A 25,838-nucleotide genomic window follows, 5' to 3' on the forward strand; every position below is an offset into this window, starting at 1 on the left:
ATTTGGGGTGGGCAACTGAATCTCAGAGACAGGGGGCCGGGAGGGCAAGAGACAGGGGGACAGAGGGGTGTTAGAGAGGGAGGGAGACAGAAACGATGACAGAGAGGGAGAATAAAGCAGAACTGAGGACGTGAGATGAGAAAAGGCTAACAATACAGTAAGGTGGCAGAGAGAGAAAAACACAAAAAATATAAATGGCAGATTCAAACAGCTTCAAATAGATTTTTGGTGATTTTTTTGCATCTCCTTTTAATACTGATTTGTATATATTTGTATAAATCAGTAAATATACTTACACCAGAAATAAAATGTCTCATAGAAAAAATTAACTAACACAGTAGAAACAGTAAAGTAAAGCTCTGAAAAAAAAAAGTATTTCTTAAGAGTATTTTAATCTTTGGAGAACAGAAAAACACTTTTTTCTGAGAGAGAGATGAGCCACCTGTTCTAGGCCAATTCTCATCAGCCAGCCCTGTGGACAGAGCAGAGGGCAGGTTGTTTTCTGAGAGGACCGGAGCAGCACTTCTAGTGCTCTGTCCTCTCTGTCCATGCCATTAAAAGTACAATGAGAGCAGATGACAGGACAGGACACAGGCTAGGCTGGCTGTGGACACAGGAGTGGCTGTGGACACAGGAGTGGCTATGGACCAGGTCTCATAGAAATCAGTGGCGCCCAAATATCAAACACACCAGCCCCGAAAGAGTGAAATAGTATGTTCACAGACTGAGAATGTGTACGGTAAATTAGGTAGAAAGTCTATGCGAGAACAGAGGGGAGAAGGAATGAAAAGTAAAGTAGTTAAAGATGTAATCAAGTGTACTGAATCACCATGTCTCTCAGACCAGCCTCAAGTGACTGAGTCCATCTATCCAGGAGTGTGGGTCGTGCTGCTGAGGACCTTTGCATGCCTGGATGCAACGTCTCTGAGTGTCTGCGTGACTGTGGCTGTGACTCGATGTCTGCGTGACGGAATGTCTCTCTGGAGATGAAAGCGCTCCACTGCTCGGTGCGTGTGATTTTCCTCTCTGCGTATCACTGGAGGGGCACACACACACACACACACACACACACACACACACACACACACACACACACACACACACACACACACACACACACATACACACACATACACACACACACACACACACACCACTCTAAAAGGGTCCCTGGCATTGTAACATTTCATATTTAATTTAAATCTATGAGGGATTATAGCTCTGTCGTCAAAGGGAGAAAAAAAAGCTAATTGAATCCATTCGTTTTTAAAGGACCAACTCAGATGGATGGATAGTCGGTGGGCAGTGGTGGCGACTGGGAGCCAGGGTCACGCTAAGAGCCCAGAGCCCAGGACAGCGCGGCAATGCACAAGTCCGTCACAGATTAAGAGCCTGCTCTAATCCCCCATTTCTGCGCCCAAATTGGGTTTCCCTCAATCTCAGCCCTGCCACCTAATGGGAGAAAAAGATAACTAAATCAGCAGGTGGCCACGGCCACATAATCATAACGTTAAAAGCAGTGAGAGAGAAAGAGATACAGAGAGAGACAGAAAAATGAGACGGGGAAATAGTAAATAAAAGTGTGTATGTGTGGGAGACTTGAACAGCTTGATTGGGTTCAATCCAGGCTGCAAAAGTCATGTAATGTCCCCAGTGGAAAACATTGCTGCAGTGTGAGGTGCAGCCTGGTTCCTGCTTGTCTGGACAACCCCACCTCATCACAGAGAGCTCCATCACCAGCACTACCTCCATATTAGGTCCCATGTTGTAGCCAAGTATTTGACAAGGGATGTTTTTCCTGCCCTACTTCATCACAGAATTTCCCAGGTCATCATACATACATTTTTCCATGATGAATGCCGGTAGAGCCCAGTCTACTCTCCACTGTACTGGGCGTGTTCAACCCCTGAGAAAACCCTTCATCCCAACCACTAGAGCACCAGACGCAGCCTGTAGGTCAGTCAACATCCCCTGGCTGCCACACTCATTGAGAGGACCTCTCCTCGTCAGAGAGTCTCCATGGTGTCCTGCAGTACTTCCTGTATGCCTGCTCTATCTGACACTCCCCTCCCTCACGGGGTGTGTTTCTGCCGGAGCCTGGTCCTCTCCTGCAGCAGGTGGGAGACGGCGGTGCGGATAGCGGGGGCCTGGGAGTCCGTGGGCTCCTTGTCCAGGTACAGGCTGAAGTGCTGGATGCTGCAGGTCAGCAGGCTGTCAGGGCTGTGGCCCTGCTTCCCTGAACGCAGGAGCCTCTCGCTGGCCAGGGCCAGGTTTTTATCCCAGTTGGGAGGGTAGTCTGTATGCCTCTCCACGATCTCCTTATACAGCTGTCAATCACAAAGAACACAACTTGTACACAATAACCATAATCTATTGGTTTATGCTCATACTCCTATGTTTACTATGGGAGGACTGACTCACAGTGTAGGAGAGCTCAAACAGGCGAGCTTTCCCCTCTCCCTGGATCCTCTCAGCCAGGTCAAACATAAAGAAAGCCGTCTTCATCCTGAAACAAAGAGGATACATCACAGGCTCAGGGCTAAGTTCTGGATGGATGGATGAACCGTAGAGATCTATCTGCAGAGATGCACTATCAGAATAGAGTGATTTATGTAGATGCTAGCTACACAACAGCATTTCATGTAGAATAGCTGGTGCTCTACCACACCAGACTGGGTTATGTATTTGTTTAAGCTAGCAGACAAGGGTGATCTGTCATAGAGGCTCTATCTGTAAACTATACATATACAGTGACCGTAACAGAGAAGAAGGAGTCAGTGTCTTCAGGGTTAACTCTTTACTGTACCTGGCCTGCCACATCTCCTCATTAGCCACCCTCTCCCAGGACCCTGGGTGGAAGCTGGAACCAGACACAAAAACAGCTCTTTATCTCAACACCTCTGGGGCTTTTCTTATGCATCATTCCTTCCACACTATCATATTCATTCTGTATCACTATTGGTTTTAATATATACTGAACAAAAATATAAACGCGACTTGCAACAATTTCAAAGATTTTACTGAGTTACAGTTCATATAAGTAAAATCGGTTAATTCAAATAAATTATTCAGGCCCTAATCTATGGATTTCACATGACTGGGAATACAGATATGCACCTGTTGGTCACAGATACCTTTAAAAAAAGGGTAGTTGCCTGGTAATGTTGTCCCACTCCTCTTCAATGGCTGTGCAAAGTTGCTGGATATTGGCGGGAACTGGAACATGCTGTCGTACACGACGATCCAGAGCATCCCAAACATGCTCAATGGGTGACATGTCTGGTGAGTATGCAGGCCATGGAAGAACTGGGACATTTTCAGCTTCCAGGAATTGTAAACAGAACCTTGCGACATGGGGCCGTGCATTAGCCTATCATGCTGAAACACTTGGTGATGGCGGCGGATGAATGGCACAACAATGGGCCTCAGGATCTTGTCACGGTATCTCTGTGCATTCAAATTGCCATCGATAAAATGCAATTCTGTTCATTGTCCATAGCTTATGCCTGCCCTTACCATAACCCCACCGCCACCATGGGGCACTCTGTTCACAACGTTGATATCAGCAAACCGCTTGCCCACACGACACCATAAATGTGGTCTGCGGTTATGAGGCCGGTTGGATGTAATGACAAATTCTTTAAAACAACGTTGGAGGCGACTTATGGTAGAGAAATTAACATTCAATTCTCTGGAAACAGCTCTGGTGGATATTCCTGCAGTCAGCATGCCAATTGCACGCTTCCTCAAAAAACTTGAGACATCTGTGGCATTGTGTTGTGTGACAAAACTGCACATTTTAGAGCGGCCTTTTATTGTCCCCAGCACAAGGTGCACCTGTGTAATGATCATGCTATTTAATCAGCTTCTTGATACGTCACACCTGTCAGGTGGAAGAATTATCTTGGCAAAGGATAAATGCTCACAGGGATGTAAACAAATTTGTGCACAAAATTTGAGAGAAATAAGCTTTTGGTGCGTTTGCAAAATTTCTGGGATCTTCTATTTCAGCTCATAAAACATGGGGCCAACACTTTAGATGTTGCATTTATATTTATGTTCAGAGTATATTGTTCAACCAAGTATGCAGGTTTAGGTTTTCACAAATCTAATGTGAATATATACAGTACTGTCAAAACATCAGACGGCAGAGCAACAATACCAACACATTAGACATGGAATAACCCATATATCCTTTTCCATTTTGTTGCGTATAAACACTTGACTTCTTCTTCAAAATGATATTTTAACAGGGTTCTGAGCTAATATTTGGCTTGTGGGCATCGACGGACACGCTTGTGAGGGCGAGGGAAATAATGTCACAGTATTCAGCCATGATTATCGCAGTGAATGAGGGGCTGCTGGCAACGGCAACAGAATATGGAGCTTTGACTAATTCCACTTTTGACACACTTATTGACAAAACGCAATAAGAAACTCATTATGTTTCATCTTCAGTCTCATTTCAAATAGCTAAAGGCCTAATGTCTTGCTTTGGTATAATGCAGAAAGAGCTTCTGGATCAGAGCATGGAAAACAGAGGAAACCTTGCTGTAGGAACGTCGGTTCTCTGCCAGTGAAAGACCACATAGAGAAGGAATAGTCAACACCAAAGAGTATCTCTGATCATAAGATTCCTCAATGGATTCCTAACTAGCATGTTTGTCATGGTAGAAACAAACATACAGTAAGTGTACAGAAATGCTATGGCATAGGCCTCCAGCAGGGGTGTCAAACTAATTCCATGGAGGGCCTAGCGTCTGCTGGTTTTGCCTTTCAATTAAGACCTAGACAACCAGGTGAGAGGAGTTCCTTACTAATCAGTGACCTTAATTCATCAATGAAGTACAAGGGAGGATGAACACTCACAGACACTCAGCCCTCTGTGGAATGAGTTTGATATCTGGTCTACAGTATGACCATTTCCATGGCGACTAGCAGAATCCCATAGACTCCCCATGGAGTGTAGGCTTCTCCTGCTGAGCAGGGCCCCCCACCCCTCCAGTGGGCCCTCTGGGCTTTGTGTGTAATGTACTTTGTACCTGTTGTGTGGCTCGGTCCAGTTATAGATGTAGCGGGTGCGACGGGCCCACTCCTCCGGGTGGAAGTGCTCCTGGGCAGGCACCAGGTGGTCACACACGCCTAGGGGCCAGCGAGAGAAGCTCCTCTCCCAGCTGGGGTCCCCGTTAGGCAGCCCGATACAGGCCAGCACAGCCCCCCTGCAGACACACACAATCAGGCAGGCACAGTGCTTCTGAAGTGGGCAGAGAACAACCACAAGGCTGGAAACCTCTGAAGGGACCTAACCCCAGCTGTCCATCTCCCCTCAAACACTACTCACTCTCCCCTCAAACACTACTCACTCTCCCCTCAAACACTACTCACTCTCAGCCCAGGTGGCTGCTGATAGAACTGAATAGGCATACATGGGAAGCACATACAGTACAGTCAAAAGTTTGGACACACCTACTCATTCAAGAGTTTTTCTTTATTTTTACTGTGCTCTTCAGTAAGGCCATTCTATTGCCAATGTTTGTCTATGGAGTTTGCATGTCTGTGTGCTCAATTTTATACACTTGTCAGCAACGGGTGTTGTTGAAATAGCCAAATCTACTAATTTGAAGGGGCGTCTAAATACTTTTTATATATAGTACCAGTCAAAGGTTTGGACACCCCAACTCATTCAAGGGTTTTTCTTTATTTTTTACTATTTTCTACATTGTAGAATAGTGAAGACATCAAAACTATGAAATAACACATATGGAATCATGTAGTAACCAAAAGTGTTAAACAAATCAAAATATATTTTATATTTTAGGTTCTTCAAAGTAGCCACCCTTTGCCTTGATGACAGCTTTGCACACTCTTGGCATTATCTCAACCAGCTTCATGAGGTAGTCACCTGGAATGCATTTCAATGAACAGGTGTGCCTTGTTAAAAGTTAATTTGTGGAAATTATTTCCTTCTTAATGCGTTTGAGCCAATCAGTTGTGTTGTGACAAGGTAGGGGTGGTATACAGAAGATAGCCCTATTTGGTAAAAGACCAAGTCCATATTATGGCAAGAACAGCTCAAATAAGCAAAGAGAAACGACAGTCCATCATTACTTTAAGACATGAAGGTCAGTCAATAAGGAACATTTCAAGAACTTTGAAAGTTTACTCAAGTGCAGTCGCAAAAACCATCAAGCGCTATGATGAAACTGGCTCTCATGAGGACCGCCACAGGAAAGGAAGACACAGAGTTACCTCTGCTGCAGAGGATATGTGCATTAGAGTTACCAGCCTCAGAAATTGCAGCCCAAATAAATGCTTCACAGAGTTCAAGAAACAGACACATCTCAACATCAACTGTTCAGATGTGACTGCGTGAATCAGGCCTTCATGGTCAAATTGCTGCAAAGAAACCACTACTAAAGGACACCAATAAGAAGAGACTTGCTTGGGCCAAGAAACACGAGCAATAAGACCGGTGGAAATCTGTCCATTGGTCTGATGAGTCCAAATCTGAGATTTTTGGTTCTTTGTGAGACAGAGAGTAGGTGAACGGATGATCTCTGCATGTGTGTTTCCCACCGTGAAGCATGGAGGAGGTGGTGTGATGTGTGCTTTGCTGGTGACACTGTTGGTGATTCACTTAGAATTCAAGGCACACTTAACCAGCATGGCTACCACAGCATTCTGCAGCAATATGCCATCCCATCTGGTTTGTGCTTAGCGGGACTATCATTTGTTTTTCAACAGGACAATGACCCAACACACCTCCAGGCTGTGTAAGGGCTATTTGACCAAGAAGGAGAGTGATGGAGTGCTGCATCAGATGACCTGGCCTCCACAATTACCTGACCTCAACCCAATTGAGATGGTTTGGGATGAGTTGGACCTCAGAGTGAAGGAAAAGAGGCTAACAAGTGCTCAGCATATGTGGGAACTCCTTCAAGACTGTTGGAAAAGTCTTGAAGGAGGTGAAGCTGGTTGAGAGAATGCCAAGCTGGTTGAGAGACTGTGCAAAGCTGTCATCAAGGCAAAGGGTGGCTACTTTGAAGAATCTAAAATCTAAAATCTATTTTGATTTGTTTAACAGTTTTTTGGTTAGTACATGATTCCATATGTGTTATTTCATAGTTTTGATGTCTTCACTATTATTCTACAAAGGAGAAAATAGTACAAATAAAGAAAAACCCTTGAATGAGTAGGTGTGTCCAAACTCTTGACTGGTACTGTATGCCTCCACTCTTACCCAACAAATACACAGACGAGCATATGCACACACACCATTCAACTCTCTCCCATTCCTACTGCTCCGCTTCACTCTCCTCTCCAGTGCTGTGCCCTACAGGGTTGATCCCACTGGCCAGTGTTGCCCCCCTTAGAGAAGTTCATGTTGGCCAAGCAAACACTGCCCCCTGGTGGGCTTGGCATTTTAAGGACTCCTGTCCAACCCATTTGATCTCTGTTTCCCCAGACTACTATAGTCAGATGGACACAGTAGTCACACAGTAAATCATATCTACTCATTATGTATTCAGTATTTCTCTGCAGTCTTTCCCACATATGGCTGAAGCATTGTTACTCTTGAGGCAGCAGTTATAAGTCTTATTTCCTCAATGCACTGATCATTGTATCAACCACTCAGTGCTCCCATTCAACCTCACCAGTTCTCTCAACTCACTCACTCTCTCACTCTCTCACTCACTGTGTGTTGTGAGAGAGGAACTGCTCCAGACTGAAGGTGTCCTTCTCCTCAGTGTGGACCGGGTCCCACCAGAGCCCAGGGAAATGAACCCCAGGGTGATGCTGGCCCAGCTTGGCCACGTACCAGCTGTACGTCATCATCTGGAGGGGGAGAGAGTAGTAATGAATAGGAGCCTTACTGAGATCATCATCATCGCAACTCTATTGTCTAACCTGTATGGCCTGTCTTCAGTATCAGGTTCAGATTCATTTCCAAATCTATTATAATATAGCTCTAATTATAATTTAATAAAGCTAGGCAAGGTGTCTTGGGCCTAAATAAACCCAATATAAGGCTCAGTACTAACCTCCTGGTCAACGAGGTGTACGTCAGGCCGGACCCCCTGGCAGTAGTGGAGGTAGCGCAGGGAGTTCCCTGGGAGGTCTCCCCGGGTCAGGATGATAGAGTCTGGAGGGACAGAGGCCAGAAGCTCCCTGCCGAACCGCTCCACAACACTGTTAATGCTCTGATCACACTCCCTGGGAGGGATGCAACACAAACCTTTACAAGTCAACGGGAGCTAACATATTTTCTCTAACCTCACTGACACATAACAAGTGTACGTTTGTGTACACAGCAGCGAGGTTGTGTTTGTAGGTCTTCACTTCTGAGGATTGTGTGTGTGCATTCATGTACTGTATGCATGCTTTCAAGTTGCTCTGTGGTAAGTTGTCACAGCCCCAGCTCTGCCTATCTAATCGTGGGTAGACAGGTGCAATGGGTCTGACAGTGTAGGCCAGGCTCTCCTCCTGATCAAAGCAGCTGTGTGATAGCGGCCCCAGCCTGCCAGGCAGAGCGCAGCACCATGCTGGTGTAATCTGCTGCCTCTCATGGCTAACATCTCACACTCAGCATTCACAGTGAAATCTATGTGCTAACCGTGCCTCTCTTTAGCCCCTACCATGGGGTGAGGAGAGACGGGAGAATAAAATACCTGCCATGTGGAGTGCAGGCTCCAGTTTGAAGTACAGAGACAACTGTTGGGTTAGCTCAGGTGAGACTAGTGTGGGGGGAGTTTTGGGAGTAAAATACTCAACACGTTGTGTGCGACCCCCAACCTATAAGACAACATGTATTTTCTAGTTTGTACGGCAAATCTTGAAAACAGTTGGTGGTATAGATACTACAATGTTATAACCCCACACACAGGATGTGCCATCAAGCCTAAGTCAGTTGACAGGTTATGATGCTTACCGATGGTTGGAGTGGACCATGTGTGCCAGGACACCTACGGTGAAGAGCCAGCCTCCGGCCCTCCACAGACCCCCATGGCCTAGCCTCCTCTCCAGGCCTGTGTGTGTCCAACTCAGGCCCAGCCCAGCCATCACACACACCACAGCATCGCTCTGAAGCCAGAACCGCTCCACCTGCAGAGAGATCAAACACACAACACAGCCTTTTACCTGGGTCAGAGGAGACTGTGGCATCTCAACTCAGGCCCATCCAGTAGCCTCCCTGCCTGTTTTCCCTGCCTGCCCTAACTAAGCCCCATGGCCCATCACTCACCACTCCCAGCAGTAGGGGTCTGCTGATGTCCAGGTTGGCTCTCCAGGCAAAGAACAGGGAGTAGAGTAGCAGCATGGTCGTCAGTAGCCAGGGAACAACACGGCGCCTCCTAGAGTAGAAGGACAGGCATCGCCATGAGAGAACTGGCCTTACACAGACATATACACAGAAATACCGGTAATCAAAACACAATTATGTGAATGGAAATAAGAATTGGAAAAAATAGCATATTTATTGTGCTGTATTTCAGGAAACTTGCCTTTCCATGGAATATCAATGGAATGACCCACGTATGTTTGCGTGTGTGTGCACGCGTTCACGTACATACATGCTTGTGTGTCTGTGTGTAAAGCCAAGTGTATCAACGTGCCCCCCAGGAGAGGCAGGGGAAGGCAAGGGGAGGCAGGAAAGGCAGGGGGGTAGGGGGAGGCAGAGGGTGGGTAGGGGGTGGGTAGGGTGAGGCAGGGGGTGGGTAGGGTGAGGCAGGGAATGGATATGGGGAGGCATAGGGTGGGTAGGGGGAGGCAGGGGGGTAGGGGGAGGCAGGGGTGGGTAGGGTGAGGCAGGGGGGTAGGGGGAAGCAGGGGTGGGTAGGGTGAGGCAGGGGGGTAGGTGGAGGCAGGGGGGTAGGGGGAGGCAGGGGTGGGTAGGGTGAGGCAGGGGGGTAGGGGGAGGCAGGGGTGGGTAGGGTGAGGCAGGGGGGTAGGTGGAGGCAGGGGGGTAGGGGGAGGCAGGGGGGTAGGGGGAAGCAGGGGTGGGTAGGGTGAGGCAGGGGGGTAGGTGGAGGCAGGGGGGTAGGGGGAGGCAGGGGTGGGTAGGGTGAGGCAGGGGGGTAGGGGTGGGTAGGGTGAGGCAGGTGGGTAGGGTGAGGCAGGGAATGGATATGGGGAGGCAGGGGGTTGGTAGGGTGAGGCAGGGAGTGGATAGGGGAAGGCAGGGAGTGGATAGGGGAAGGCAGGGAGTGGATAGGGGAAGGCAGGGAGTGGATAGGGGAAGGCAGGGAGTGGATAGGGGAAGGCAGAGGGTGGATAGGGGAAGGCAGAGGGTGGATAGGGGAAGGCAGGGAGTGGATAGGGGAAGGCAGGGAGTGGATAGGGGAAGGCAGAGGGTGGATAGGGGAAGGCAGAGGGTGGATAGGGGAAGGCAGAGGGTGGATAGGGGAAGGCAGGGAGTGGATAGGGGAAGGCAGGGAGTGGATAGGGGAAGGCAGAGGGTGGATAGTGGAAGGCAGGGAGTGGATAGGGGAAGGCAGGGAGTGGATAGGGGAAGGCAGAGAGTGGATAGGGGAAGGCAGGGAGTGGATAGGGGAAGGCAGGGAGTGGATAGGGGAAGGCAGGGAGTGGATAGGGGAAGGCAGGGAGTGGATAGGGGAAGGCAGAGGGTGGATAGGGGAAGGCAGGGAGTGGATAGGGGAAGGCAGAGGGTGGATAGGGGAAGGCAGAGGGTGGGTAGGGGAAGGCAGGGGGGTAGGGGGAGGCAGAGGGTGGGTAGGCTGAGGCAGGGGTGGGTAGGGGGAGGCAGGGGTGGGTAGGGGAAGGCAGGTGGGTAGGGGGAGGCAGGGGGTGTTGGGCAGTGCCCTGGGGACAGCCCTGCTCATGGGTTTCCCTGGCTCTGCTCTGCCTTATCAGTGGCACCCAACAGACCCCAACATAGCCACTACTGTAATGAATTACTGCATCAGAGAGCACTGCTACATACAGATACATACATTTCACATACACATCATTACAACTAGTAGACATACAAAAAACACACATCAAAATCTCCTTTTCTTCTTTATATTGTACAGCGCCTTGACAGCACGACAGCTTTTAGCCTCATGTTGAGATCAACGAACTTTAGATTGTCTGAGAGAATGATGTGCCCAGACTGAACTCATAATTCAGACGTTTGCTATTTTACATAAATGTTTGTACCTCTATTAAGTATGACATGTTATGTTACAAATTGAATAAAGGTCTGGTTATTTAAGACAGGTTGGTCAGGAGGAAGGTTGGCTGTATACCGCAACCGTCTAGTAATCCGAAGGTTGCATGTTCAAGTGGCATCAAGGGACAACTGTAGCATTTTAGCTAACCCTTCCCCTAACCTTAACCTAATTCTCCTAACCTTTTGCATAAATTCTCTTAACCTTTGTCATTAGTTCTCCTAACCAGCATCTTAAATTCTCCTACATGCAACAAGCAGCCTGGTCTCAGAGAAAGAAGTATGATACTATATGTCCTTCAATTCATATGATATTGTCCATTCGTAATGTAATGTAACATATCTAAATCAAGGGATTCAAATTTACATCCCAAATGCTAATAATTGCCCTGAGGCAAGGTTGGTCTGCCAGGTGTTTCCTTACCTGTCCCAGGAGACGAGGAACAGGCCAAGTCCAGCCAGGACCAGCACAGGGAGGGACAGGTCAGCCATACAGTGGTCCAGCTGAGCCCTGACACACACACACAAAACCTCTGATGGCCGCATCCCTCTAACCTCCACCAAACTGAAGGACACCAATTACTGAATGTCCTCTCATTTCCTCCTCATCAGATTGGAATACACCAGTAACTGTGCCCCCCCCCCCCCCCCCCCTCGATCAAACAGACTAACCCTGTTGACTCTATGCACCCCCAGTCCCCACCCTTCCATTCGAGCAATAGACACCAATGGATGTGTCCTCTACTCAACCCCTGTCAGAGTGCCTGTCAGTCACAGAGACACTTTCTCAGAGCATCTTCTTTAATACCCATCTCTATTTGATGGCTTATTGAGTCTCTATATGAGCGAGCGAGCGAGAGAGAGAGAGAGAGAGAGAGAGAGAGAGTGTGTGTGTTTGTGTGTCAGCTTGTCTAGCGGAGTTTACATCCCCGATGTGACATGCTTGTCATGCTTGCCTCTCCCTTGTCTTGAAGGTGTGCTTGTCCATCAACCAGCAGGGGTGATGGAAGGGGGCGGGGGCCAGACGGGGGGGCTGGTGGTGGGGGGTCTTAAGAAGCATACTCCCCACCCGTCGTCAGCCATAGACAATTACAGAAGTTGGATGACGGAGGGGGGAGATGGAGGGGGTTGTTGGAGGAAAACAAATCTCTCCGCTATATTGCAGTGTCTGTCATCACAGCTTGTCACGCTTAAACACCAGAGCAGAGTGATCATTTCAAACTGCTGGAGAAACAGAACACAGGGATTTGGCCCTCTAAGCAGGTTCAGTTCTGCTTTGATGGGAGAGAGGGAAGAACAAAAGCTGGAGAGAGAGGAGAGAGACGGGCACCAGTACTGGCGATGGATGGGCTCCCTCCTTCAGAACAGAACTGATGGGTTTTTGTGTGATGTTTAAACCGGTCTGTCTAGAGCCAAAACCATGAGAAAACCCACTCTGTCACTTCTACAGATCACATCATCCAATGAATGACCTTCAAATGCACAACATTTAAAAGCAAGACGCCAGAACAATTCATGCTATAGCAATGACTTCATGTGTAAAATAAAGTGAATGACTATTCTAATAAAGATGGGCATACTCACTTTAGCATCATGGTGAGGTTCCCGGTACCTTCTGCCTTGGCCTAGGGTCACATATTAAAGAAACAACCACATCAATCACCACTACACGTCCCACACTAGAGTTTGTGGTCAAGCTCAAAGATAATGTACGTTGGTACAGGTACATGTATAGAAGTATGTACCAGGCTGAAGGTGCCGTATTCAGTCCTCAGTAGGTGAGTAAAGAGGCCTGAGAGGGAAGTCTGGTCTCCCCAGCTCCAGCGAGCTGTGTTCAGGTAGGAGGAGATAGGCAGGTAGACGTAGGGCAGTAGACCCCCCAGGAAACACAGTCCCAGAGACATCAGCCCACAGACAGACAGCTCCTGACACAATCACACAATAAACATCTATTCAGCATCCTTTCAGATGGGCCAGTTCTTCTACCTGGTTATGTTACGTCTCTATGGCCACTCAGATGGAGAAGAGCTTGTTGTTAAACTTACTCTGTGAGAGTAGAGTTGGAGCAGGACCCAGGGAATGATGACCACCACGTACAACACCAGAGTGTGCTGGTTACACAGACCCAGGCCACAGCACAGCGCCCCCCAATGGGAAACCTGACAATAAAAAGAGGAGACTTAATTCCTCATATTATATATAGCATTTCTGTCATTGAAAAAAATATATAAATCAAATGACGAAACATGAAACCATATTTCTATAGGTTGTACGGTAAAGTTTCCTGAGGCAGACAGTTGTGATATCACCATGGAACAGTCTATCTGGTCTGGGAGATGTGGCTGATATGCATGTTCTGTCCCGTGTGAGGGTGGAAGCTGTGGAGGGAGTGTGTGCCGAGGGCTGGGTTACCTTCCTCCTCTGGGGGGCACTGTCAGCACAGTGGAAGCTGGTAGTCAGGGAGAAGAGGAGCCCAACAAAGAGGTTGTTGAGGGAGAAGACCTCAGCCACCACCGACCACTGCCAGCTGAGCCTGGACACAGCAAACACGCCCCCAGCCAGCACCGCACCCGGCCCTGAGCCTGCCAGTCTAGAGTAGAGGGAAGCGGGTGAGGCACAGGGGTTAACACACAAATTTAACTGCTCAAGAAATCATAGCATTTTTTCCCGTTTTTAATTGTAGAGTAACTGTCCAATCATAGGTATGAGCAGCTCCGGGCAATGTGGGCATGAGTAATTATCCCAAAGCTAGATCTGAAAATCATATTTAGGATTGACCATATGATTGCTCAAAAAATCATTGGCACATTTTTGTTAATTATGGAGTACTTGTCATTGCAATAAATCGTATATTTGCGTAGCTATAGGTACTATCTAAAATCTAGGCCATTCCCATACCTATCCTTCAACCGTCCTCTCCAGCAGCACCAGAGCAGCCTGACATAAATAACCATTATGGGAGATATGGTCCTTTACTTCAATAACGTGTGCACAAAAGTTTCCCCCTGCTTCCTCTCCTGCCTTCATCTCTTGAGTCGTAACTGAAGCAAAGTTGGGATAATCCGTCATATACTAAGACCCACCACTTACTAGAAAGAGAGACAGAGGGAAAGGAAGAGGGACAACAAATGATGAGGAGGAGAAGGGGAAGAAAAGAAAAATAGTAAAAAGATGTGTGAGTGGGGGGGTGAGAGTATGAGGATGAAATGAAGAAAATGGAGGAAAAAGTTGTGGGGGAGAAAGAGGAAGAAAAAAAGCCGCCTAGTCCCCGGCACGCTGGCTCTGAAATATGAGCGGGCTCCACAATTAAGGAAGTCAGGCAGTATGGCCCTTTCCGCCATTGTGTGGAGTGGCTTAGAGTCCTCATCAGCCTATCAGCTAACTGACAGGCAGAGAGCTGCTCTATTCAGCACGGCAGATACAAGCTGCAGGCCAAACGGCTGCCAGGTCCCTTATGACCCCACAATCCCTTGCCGGTGACAGCTTCAAGCTCCATAGCAAATTAGGCGCTCTCACATTACAATCGCAGAAGACAGATTCCATTAACGGTATCTGAAATTGAGTAGAGAGCAGGCCCGTTATCAGACCTGACTCATAAGCACCGCCATTAATCACAAGGCATGATACCATTTATACATTTCCAGCTCGCTGCCTGCCGCTGTGATAGTCAGCCACAAAAGGCCTGATGAGACTTAGGCTAGGGGAACAATGGAGCTTTCTGAGGAAAGCGCGGTAAATCAAGAAAAAAGAGGGAGAGGAGAGTAAAAAATACCTCTCCTATCCTCCAGTCTTTTTGCTCTGTGTTCTATGTGATGCAGGGTTGTAGTGGGGGGTGTTGAAGGGATGTCTGGGTGTGGGGGTGGGGGTGGGTTCAGTCTTAGTAAGAGATAGCAGCGTCTTTCTCACTGCACCGATCCAGGAATTAGTTGTAACTTGAAGGGTAGGAGGAAGGGGTGGGGGGCAGATGGGGACTTTTGTTGAAGGGCAGGGACTCCCCGCACCCTCAATTCTACCCCCCTGCGCGGCAATTAACCCCAGCCCACACGCTTAGCAGGGGGGCTGGTTTTGAGGTAGAGCAGGGTGCTGCGCAGTAGTGGGGGTCCCTGGAAGTAATGTGGATATTACACCAGGCTTGCTTTGGCTTCTACAGACCTGCCTGACAAGCACACTCCCACACTCCCACATACACACAACCACATTCCTGTCCCCTGGCCCTTTATTCCTTCTGAGAGACTGACACATCTCTCTCCTAGGGCCTGTCAGTGTGTAACAACCCAGTGATGTGTGTACTCTCAGGTTTAAATTACCTGTCTGTCTGCAGAGGACCACCTGGGTTCCCAGTCAGTCTTTTAGCCTCTCCGTGGCTCCTTCTCTGGGCTAAGTCTGGGGCTGGCTGCTCCCATGGTAGAGAGATGAAGAGGAAGGGACTCTGACTCCATTTTGGCCATGTTTCCTGTTATCAAAGCTCAGTGTGCTGCAGGATGCTGCTGTGCTGTAATGTTGTGGCTCACTGACAATAGCTGTCTGGTTGAGACATGGCAGGAGAATAATATGTTCTCAGTGAGGCTATTTTACCCTGAACTGATCTCGTGTGCCAGAATGTCTCAGTCTCATCACTGGGGTAATTCACTGGATGACAAAGGAATTCTAAACAGAAATGCTGTACAGAAATTCTATGTATTTCATGAAGATATTGGGAGATCATTGCCCTGCTAAAGAAACATACAGACCATTTAAGAGGAAAGAATCCTGGAAATTTGAACAATAATCATCAAGCTCTTACTGAAGTAAAATACATCTACCAAAATCGTACAACAGTTCATGCTCTAAATTAGAAATATCCTAAATAGAGTAATAACTGTAGGTCAGTAAGCAGAAGAAGAAAATATACATTCAAGGTAAACACAAATACCACAAATACTCCATGTCCACAATCCATGTCCTCAAACCAACACAGATATAGTTCCCAGTGCCTCTACGGGGACAGACAGTAGGACACAAATAGCTTGCCAATGTCACTTTGAAGAGTCAAAGCAAAACCTACCTCATTTACCCCCTCAGTTCCTAAACATGGGCCAGAGGCTTGCCAGCACTGCACTGAAGCCCAGCACCAAACACCTGCCTGCCTTGCGCTTGTCTGGGCTGGCCTCAATAACGCAACACAAAGGGCCACCAGCAGCCTGTCTGTAGTGAATGTGTAGGGAATGAGGCAACACAAAGGGCCACCAGCAGCCTGTCTGTAGTGAATGTGTAGGGAATGAGGCAACACAAAGGGCCACCAGCAGCCTGTCTGTAGTGAATGTGTAGGGAATGAGGCAACACAAAGGGCCACCAGCAGCCTGTCTGTAGTGAATGTGTAGGGAATGAGGCAACACAAAGGGCCACCAGCAGCCTGTCTGTAGTGAATGTGTAGGGAATGAGGCAACACAAAGGGCCACCAGCAGCCTGTCTGTAGTGAATGTGTAGGGAATGAGGCAACACAAAGGGCCACAAGCAGCCTGTCTGTAGTGAATGTGTAGGGAATGAGGCAACACAAAGGGCCACCAGCAGCCTGTCTGTAGTGAATGTGTAGGGAATGAGGCAACACAAAGGGCCACCAGCAGCCTGTCTGTAGTGAATGTGTAGGGAATGAGGCAACACAAAGGGCCACCAGCAGCCTGTCTGTAGTGAATGTGTAGGGAATGAGGCAACACAAAGGGCCACCAGCAGCCTGTCTGTAGTGAATGTGTAGGGAATGAGGCAACACAAAGGGCCACCAGCAGCCTGTCTGTAGTGAATGTGTAGGGAATGAGGCAACACAAAGGGCCACAAGCAGCCTGTCTGTAGTGAATGTGTAGGGAATGAGGCAACACAAAGGGCCACCAGCAGCCTGTCTGTAGTGAATGTGTAGGGAATGAGGCAACACAAAGGGCCACAAGCAGCCTGTCTGTAGTGAATGTGTAGGGAATGAGGCAACACAAAGGGCCACAAGCAGCCTGTCTGTAGTGAATGTGTAGGGAATGAGGCAACACAAAGGGCCATCAGCAGCCTGTCTGTAGTGAATGTGTAGGGAATGAGGCAACACAAAGGGCCAGACCAGGGGATGGACTGACACATATAATGCCACAGCCGTGCCATCACAGATCAGCCCTCCACTGTTCTCTCACTCCGTGAGTGGCGCTTTGGGAGAGACATGGCTGGAAAAGAACCACACATTCCTGAAGAGGCTAGGATGAAGCCCATGAAGTGGTGCCCTGGCCTGGCCTGGCCTGGTCTGGTGTGACAGAGGGTTCCAGCTGGCCTTGGCTCAGTAACACTGGCACCCCAGGGTTTAGATGTGGCCAGGACAGGACAGTGGGCTGAACATTGAGGATCTTTAGATAATATGACAGTGTTTCTGGCTAACTGCTCTGTTGCATCACATTTGGGAAACAGACATGCAACCCTGTTTTTGGGCCAAGCTAGGTAAAATAGAGGTAACAATTTAACTATCTACTATAAAGCATATATTACACAAGTAGATCATACACATGATATTATGGGTGCTACATATATCATTATAAAAATGTTATGAATTTATTCATAATACCTAGCCTTCCAGCAGCTAGCAAACGGACCTTCCTAAATGTGCACACATTCCTGTTTAAATTCCCCAATCAGGCAGAAGCAGCAACCACAGCAGCAGATAGGAGAGAAGAGGAGTGGTAAATCAGGACCAGAGAGTGGAGCATGCCTCAGTCACCCCTCCTCCAGGAGAGCACCCGCCCGCCCCAACGCTCCCGACTACATGCAAAATTAATCACCACAATCCCGCTCAAACAATGCAGCCACTGACATGACAATTTCTCCCAGAATGCCATCTTAATCTCCAGCCCAACACACAAAAATTACACAAAACAGAAAAAAACAAATTACAGAAATCCTGTGCTTATGTGATTCACAGAAAGCCATTTTTATGCTGCTGCTGCAGCTATTTCAACAAAGTCATTAGGCAGCCACCACTGATATATAAATGTTACTCTATAGATTCCATTAACTAATTCTGGCTGAATTGTAATTGCCGAGTCTGATCCGTCTACTAGCCTGGTGCCTTATTAAGACTGCCTGTGGTGGGTGAGGGATGTAAAATTTACGTCCGAGGCAGACACAATCTCAGGGCCACAGGCGAGCGGAATATTAAACTGGTACTTTGTTATGCTGTCTATCTACCCCCCTTATACCCCCCTCTATCCCCATCCCACTGCCTGTAATGAGGAAATAACATCTTCATTAAACATCTGTTTAACTGTATTACAGGATGAATCCTAGGGGGAACCATTGGTCATGCTGAGGATGGGGGGTGAGAGGAGCAGGGAGGCCTCATGTCCTAGGACACAGTAGGATATCATACAGACAGGGCAAAGGTCCAAACATAGGAGCTTTTAAACAATACCAATACAACTACCCTCGTCAATCTATGGTTGAGAGAAGTATGGCTCTGAACGCTGAGTGCCTTGATGTAGATTCTACCTGACCACAACAGATGTGAAAGGGAGGGGCTGCCTGGCCACCGGCAGGGGGGTAGCGGATGGAGAAAGGGGGATGCTCAGCTGTTTCCCCCCACCCCATTCATCCCTATAAAACTACACACACACACACACACACACACACACACACACACACACACACACACACACACACACACACACACACACACACACACACACACACACACACACACACACACACTGATCCAGTGATGACCCCGCCACACATGTCCCTCCAGCAGCCCCAGCCCAGTGGAAAAACAAGCCACCTCAGTGAGCAGCAGCGGGGAGTAGGGAGGGGGAGCACCATCAGGGCCATATGGTGGAGGCCCTATAAGGAGCCTGGGCCACATCACTGGGCACTAGGCATGGTCTGGCACACCGCCCGTCCTGCGGTCCACTGACGTATCAGCTGGTCCACACAGGCCCGCTCTTGGCAGGTGAGTGTCTCGCCGGTGCGCCTTTGGGATGGGGGAGGGAGGGGATGGGGCATATTTGGTGCGCCTCACGAATCCTGTTGTTATGTAATCGTACGATCACACGACGTGTCAAAAGTGCTGATTGTTGGATGTTGGTGGTGACAGTGTTTTTGTTGTTTTAGCGTTCCACTGGCTGTGTCAGTGTACTCCGTCTGTCTCTGGTCTCAGGATTACTATAGGAACGGCGTGAGAGACATTCCTCTCAGGTAGCACAGATTCAGAGGAGCTTTAGTAGATAAACTGTGAAATGAGGGAGCACCAAATACTGAGCTCTCTGGATTATCCTCTTTCACAGGGTACACACGTTCTTAAAGTCCTCCTGAGACTCACTGTATAGAGGACTTTTGTAGGACTGATAGGGTCATATATTATTCCTAGGAAGTTTCAAGTACAATCATACCCCTGCACATCCACTCGGTACTGGTACCCCGTGTATATAGCCAAGTTATCGTTACTCATTGTGTATTTATTTATTCCTTGTGTTATTGTTTTTCTATTTTTCTCTCTGCATTGTGGGAAGGGCTCATAAGTATGCATTTCACTGTTAGTTTACACCTGTTGTTTATGAAGCATGTGACAAAAAACATTTGATTTACTAATTATTATCATTATGGCCACCATCCTTAAAGGCTTGTTTAGTCCTGGTGTGATAACATAGGAGACGGGCAATTTGGCCATCAAACCATGTGATTAAGCCAAGTGCGCTGTAATTGACAAATCAAAGGGAAGCTAAGTGCTACATTTTACACTTACGCAACTTGCAGTTTAGGGAGAAATGGCTTCCAAGTCTATCAATTTACATTCCACCACATTAAAAAACAGCAATCTGTCCGACTAATTTAAATTGATACATCAAAGGCTTGCTATGTTGGGAATATTACAGACAAATTTCAAGGTCTTGCAATTTACTGTTTTGGAGGAACTGCCTTCAAGTCCATAAAAAAATCAAAGTGGATATCATGTAATAACTTCAATGCAATAAGTCCCTACGCATTTGAAACGGACTATTCCTCTGGTGCAACCACTTGCATAACCACTCTCAAAATACTGCTGTGATACAAACAAAAGTTATATGGAGATTGCATACAAACCAGGGGAAATGTCAATCACAGACATAGAATAGATATTACTACAGTTCAACTTAGTGAGATTAGCTAAAATGTTCCTGAGAGGGCTGAGCAGGAGGGAGTGCAGACTGGTCAGTCTTGGCATTTAGTCTGAGGGCCAGGTCTGGCCGGAGGGACCCCCACAGGGGCGTGGCATGTCATCTCTGCCACCCTACCGGGCACGGGCGAAGCACCCAGTGCCCCCAGCGACCATTCCGGAAACCATCTACCCCCCTTGCCCCCTTAAGCCCTATCAGTACCATACCAAGTCTGCCAGCTGAACTCCAGCCACAGCCTCAACCCAAATCATGCTCCAGACAGATAATGACTAAAACCTTTATGCTTATTTTTCAAATTGAAAAGCGTAAATTATACATTCATACTTAAAAGCTTAGAGGATATGACTGGGTGCTCTGGCTGAAGTCCTCAGTGCCCATCAGCCCATTAGGGGGGTCCTCATAATGACTTTTCACTTAGTTTAATTATAATCCAAAATTTGATCTAAATCCTTAGAGATTACAAACAGGGCAGCACTTTCCATGTGTTGTGGTCCAAATATCTTCAGACAGCATGCATAGATGCTGTCTCCAAAATCTCAGTATGTTAGTGGCTAGCCAGAGCTTAGTGAAATGGTGCGATTGATCGTTTATGAAACAAATTCCAAAACGCAGTTGAGTCCATATCGGAGACAGAGACCGAGAGAATGAGATCCACAGAGCAACAATCCACAGAGGGAACAGCTAGAGAGTAGTTGTTCCCTCTGTGGTTCTCATTCTCTCGGTCTCTGTCTCCGATATGGACTCAACTACGTTTTGGAATTTGTTTCATAAACTATCAATCGCACCATTTCACTAAGCTCTGGCTAGCCACTAACATACTGGGATTTTTGGAGTGAGTGAGAGTGGAAAGAAATAATAAGGATTTTCCTCTCCTCTGTCCTCTCTTGGGAGGCCAGCCGGTTTCAGGTTATGAGTCACCTCTGAAGAGAGGAGGAGGCAGGACAGGGGCTGAGAGTGAGGCTGAAGTCAGTCAGTCCGGGCTGAGGGCCAGTCCACATGGAGAGAGCACTTCCTCCCCAGCCCCTGTCCTGCTCCAGCAGGGCTGACCCTGTACCCTGACCCCCTTCAGCCCACCTGCCACCACCGGCCAAGCACACAGGAAATGGACCCAGCCCACTGCAGCCCACATGGGAGCAGTGACACTCCCTTTACCAGCCCTGTATCACCTGCTTTCTCCGGCCCAAAACAGCTTGCTGGTTCTGTATCTGTGCTACAAATGGCACAGTTTTTAACATACGCCACAATTAATTTGTTGGAATGGTAAATCTAACACGGTGCACAGTACATACTCAAAATAGCATAGCACTGCATGCATAAATGGGCCATGTAAATGGGGAAAACGTCTGAAATTAAGCTGCCACCAATGGTGCATAGAGCAAACATGTAGGAAACTACCAAAATCAGCAAACGGTCGATGTAAGATAGGCCAGGCGACAGTGTGAGATAAAAGCACACAAAGAGAGAGAGGGGGGAAAAGACTCCTTACATGGTGGGGTCAGCAGGCAGGCAGGCAGAGCTGCAGGAGGAGGGCCGTATGCAGGGTGGCATGGGAATGTACAGAGACACAGTGGCTAACATTCTGAGGTCCTGATTGGAGGGAGGGAAGATCCTGTCCCTTTTAGACCCAGGAGTGCAGAAGGGGGAGATTAGAAATCGTGCCATGTCAGAATTGGGAGCATGCTGGGTGATGGGAGGTGTCAGGCACTTGGAGGGGGCTGTGACTGTGTGACACACACACACAACGGGTAGGCGATGAGTAAACAGGCTGGTTGTGTTTGTGGGGGAGGAGTGTGGTGGGACTCCGCTCTGAATACAGAACAGGGGGATCAGGAACACCACTGCCAGTCAGAAACGACCCAAAAATATCCCCAGTCCTTTCACCAAGCAGCAAGATGCAAACGTCAGTTGGAAAATGTTCAGGGATTACAGAATTGTGCTATGAAGAGTTTAAATTTTGTGCTAAAAACCCATTTGTTGGCTCATTTAGTAATTATCCATTTAGTTATTATCTATATCAGGTATTCCCAAATAGGGGTACGGGCAATGCCGTCAGGGGGTACGCCAAATAAAAATGTGATTCACTTTTTTTTTTAAATAAAAAAAAGTATATATATTTTTAATCACATTTTCAAACAGTCCATTTATATTTTCCAACCTTTGGGTGAGGTTTTTTTCCTCGCCTGAGTAGCCTTGTTTCACTGCCAAAAATAAAATTAAACCATATAGTGTTCAGTGAAATAACACAATGTCAAATACAGGTAACCTAGCCAAATAATTAACATCCAATCACATTAACTGTTACTCCCTCACGGGAATTCCACTAAGGGTCCGTATATGTAGCCAAACGTAGCTGCTGCTCGTTCCATTTTCTCGAAAATTGATAAATGGTTAAAAAAAGTAAGGCCCGTGTCCATAGAGACACATACCAGCTCTACTGGTAATACTGCTACTACCAGCGGTACTACACCTGCACCTGTCGATGACACAAGTTTTTCTGCTTCCACGAGCACATCCAATGCTAGCATCAGTAATTCATTGTTAGCCCAGCTAGCATGGACACTGACAGTTGTGAATCTGATGCAGCCGAAGAGCTACTGCCCCCTTAACCGGGAAAGCACCGAACAACAGACAGGGACGTTGGATCATCGAAGAGGCACAAATATGATGAGAACTACATTGATTTGGGGTTCAATTATATTGAGAGTAGTGCCTTTCCTAAGCCACAGTGTGTTATATGTGCAAAAGTACTGTCTCACAACTCGATGAAACCTTCACTATTGCGCAGACATTTAGAAACAAAACATGACGATTTGAAAAATAAGCCACAGGAGTTTGAGGAAAAATTAAGATGACTTTCGAGTAGTAAGACATGTATAAAAGCAACAGATACCATTAATAAGAAGGGGCTAGAAGTGTCTTATATGGTGAGTGGCTAGGACAGGCAAGTCCCATACTATTGTGGAGGACTTAATTCTTCCTGCTGCCGCGGATATGGCTGGGACAATGCTAGGGGAAAAGGCCCAAAACACTATACAGGCAATGCCTTCATCAAACAACACTGTTTCACGACGGATCAGTGACATGGCAGGAGATGTTTTAAAACAATTACTGCTTCGCATACAAGCCAGTGAATTATATGCATTACAGCTGGATGAGTCAACAGACGTGGCCGGCCTGGCACAGCTCCTGGTATATGTCCGTCACGTTTATGGGGGTCAATTAAGGAAGACATCCTCTTCTGCAAACCACTGGAAACCAGGACAATTGGAGAGGATATTTTTAAAGCACTGGACAGCTTTGTGACATCAAATGGACTTTGGTGGTCAAGATGTGTTGGTATCTGTAATGATGGTGTAAAAACCATGACAGGTAGACATAGTGGAGTGGTAATGCGCGTGCAAGCAGTTCCTCCCGATGCCACTTGGGTACACTGTAGCATCCACTGAGAGACTCTTGATGCCAAGGGAATGCCTGACAGCTTGAAATACGTTTTGGACACTACAGTGAAAATGGTTAACTTTGTTAAAGCAAGGCCCCTGAACTTTTGTGTATTTTCTGCACTATGCAATGATATGGGCAGCGACCATGTGAAGCTTTTACAACATACAGAAGTGCGCTGGTTATCAAGGGGCAAAGTATTGGCACGTTTTTTGTATTGAGAGACGAGCTTAAAGTTTTCTTTACTGACCATATTTTTCACTTGTCTGACCGCTTGCATGATGACGAGTTTCTCACACGACTGACCTATCTATCTGGGTGATGTTTTTTCTCGCATGAATGATCTGAATCTAGGATTACAGGGACTCTCCACAACTACTTTCAATGTGCGGGACAAAATTCAGGCTATGATTAAGAAGCTGGAGCTCTTCTCTGTCTGCATTATCAAGGACAACACACAGGTCTTTCCATCATTGTATGATTTTCTGTGCGCAAATGAACTCAAGCTTATGGACAAAGTCAAATGTGATATAGCGTAGCACCTGAGTGAGTTGGGTGCGCAATATACCCAGGTACTTTCCCGAAAGAGATGACACAAACAACTGGATTCGTTATCCCTTTCATTCCCTGCCTCCAGTCCACTTACCGATATCTGAACAAGAGAGCCTCATTGAAATTGCAACAAGCGGTTCTGTGAAAATTGAATTTAAATCAGAAGCCACTGCCAGATATTTGAATTGGGCTGCGCTCAGAGTATCCTGCCTTGACAAATCGCGCTGTTAAGACACTGATGCCCTTTGCTACCACGTGCCTATGTGAGAGTGGATTCTCGGCCCTCATTAGCATGAAAAGTAAATACAGGCACAGACTGTGTGTGGAAAAAGACAGACGCTCCAATACAACCCAACATTGCAGAGTTACGTGCATCCTTTCAAGCACGCCCTTCTCATTAACCTGTGGTGAGTTGTTCACACATTTTGAAGAACAAATAAGGTTTTATATGTAAGATGGCTAAGTAAAGAGCAAAATTATTGATTATTATTAGATTATTATCTGTGCCCTGGTCCTATAAGAGCTCTCTGTCACTTCCCACGAGCCGGGTTGTGACAAAAACTAATTATTATGTTTAATAAATGTATCGTATAATGTGTGTGTGGCAGGCCGTCAATGACGGCAAAAACTACATTTGAGAGTGAGCTGACCCTGGTGCTAGAGGGGGTACGCAGCTGGAGGTTGAATGTTTGAAGGGGTACGGGACTATAAAAGGTTTGGGAACCACTGATCTATATCATTGACAAACATGCAGAATAGCAGAATTACAGCACTATTGGATGCAGCAGACACTAACCATGTTGATTATAATTAGAAAGAAGGACCTGGAGTTTTTCCTGACTAGGTGACCTGACCAGGATAGTCACCTGGCCCTAGCGATGTGCTGTAGTCTTACCTGCAGACAGTGAAGCAGAGGGCCCCGCTGGCCCCGGCCCCCAGCAAGCTGCTCAGCAGGTTGACAATATGGGCCGGAGACACGGAGAGGGAGAGATAGGGCAGCAGGGACAGAGCCAGCCAGGCTAGGAGGGTGAAGACTGGGTATCCCGGGGGGTGAGCCACCTGCACCAACAGAGAGAGAGAGAGAGGACAGTAACCGGGGGAGGGAAGATGAGGAGAGCAACAGGAGGGAGCCCACTATCCTGAGGACATCAGTGTATAGGTAGAAGATTTCCTGGCCCGTTCAGGAAATACTCCTGGCCCTGGATATCAGGCTAAAGAGTTTGAGGAGTGGGAAATGTTTAAATAAGTGTGGTGGAACTATACAGAGTGGGGGCACGGTGCTGAGGCAGGATGAAAGGGAGAGGTGGTAGCAGGGTAATGAAAGCCTGTCATTTTAATTAGCCCCAATTCCACCAGTGCTGTACCTGAGTGTCCCAGGGGGAGTGGTGGTGGAGGTGAAGGGATGGAGTGGCAGGCCTAGACAGCCATACTGTTACTGTGACCTGACCGCTGACTGACTGACTCTGCTATGTGCGGGCCTCCCAACCCTCTTTCGTCTCTCTACACAAATCATTCCTCCTCCTCTTCCTCCC

General features: G+C 47.5%; 1 protein-coding gene across 1 annotated transcript in view; it reads right to left on the reverse strand.

The window, feature by feature from the left end:
* Nucleotides 1–301: 301 nt before the first annotated feature.
* LOC120060317 (transmembrane protein 260-like) overlaps nucleotides 302–25,838 on the reverse strand; it is a 31,859-nt gene continuing 6,322 nt past the window's right edge. Inside the window, exons 4-17 of the mRNA XM_039009519.1 lie at nucleotides 25,202–25,365; nucleotides 13,580–13,757; nucleotides 13,213–13,326; nucleotides 12,913–13,092; nucleotides 12,752–12,792; nucleotides 11,592–11,678; nucleotides 9,242–9,350; nucleotides 8,930–9,102; nucleotides 8,043–8,214; nucleotides 7,697–7,836; nucleotides 5,043–5,219; nucleotides 2,807–2,860; nucleotides 2,422–2,506; nucleotides 302–2,327 (exon numbers count right to left, since the gene is read on the reverse strand). Coding sequence (XP_038865447.1) covers nucleotides 2,073–2,327; nucleotides 2,422–2,506; nucleotides 2,807–2,860; nucleotides 5,043–5,219; nucleotides 7,697–7,836; nucleotides 8,043–8,214; nucleotides 8,930–9,102; nucleotides 9,242–9,350; nucleotides 11,592–11,678; nucleotides 12,752–12,792; nucleotides 12,913–13,092; nucleotides 13,213–13,326; nucleotides 13,580–13,757; nucleotides 25,202–25,365 — 1,929 coding nt within the window. The 3' untranslated portion in view covers nucleotides 302–2,072. The remainder of the gene's footprint in view (nucleotides 2,328–2,421; nucleotides 2,507–2,806; nucleotides 2,861–5,042; nucleotides 5,220–7,696; nucleotides 7,837–8,042; nucleotides 8,215–8,929; nucleotides 9,103–9,241; nucleotides 9,351–11,591; nucleotides 11,679–12,751; nucleotides 12,793–12,912; nucleotides 13,093–13,212; nucleotides 13,327–13,579; nucleotides 13,758–25,201; nucleotides 25,366–25,838) is intronic.

The sequence above is a fragment of the Salvelinus namaycush genome, chromosome 15 (genome assembly GCF_016432855.1).
Source record: "Salvelinus namaycush isolate Seneca chromosome 15, SaNama_1.0, whole genome shotgun sequence".
NCBI lineage: Eukaryota > Metazoa > Chordata > Actinopteri > Salmoniformes > Salmonidae > Salvelinus > Salvelinus namaycush.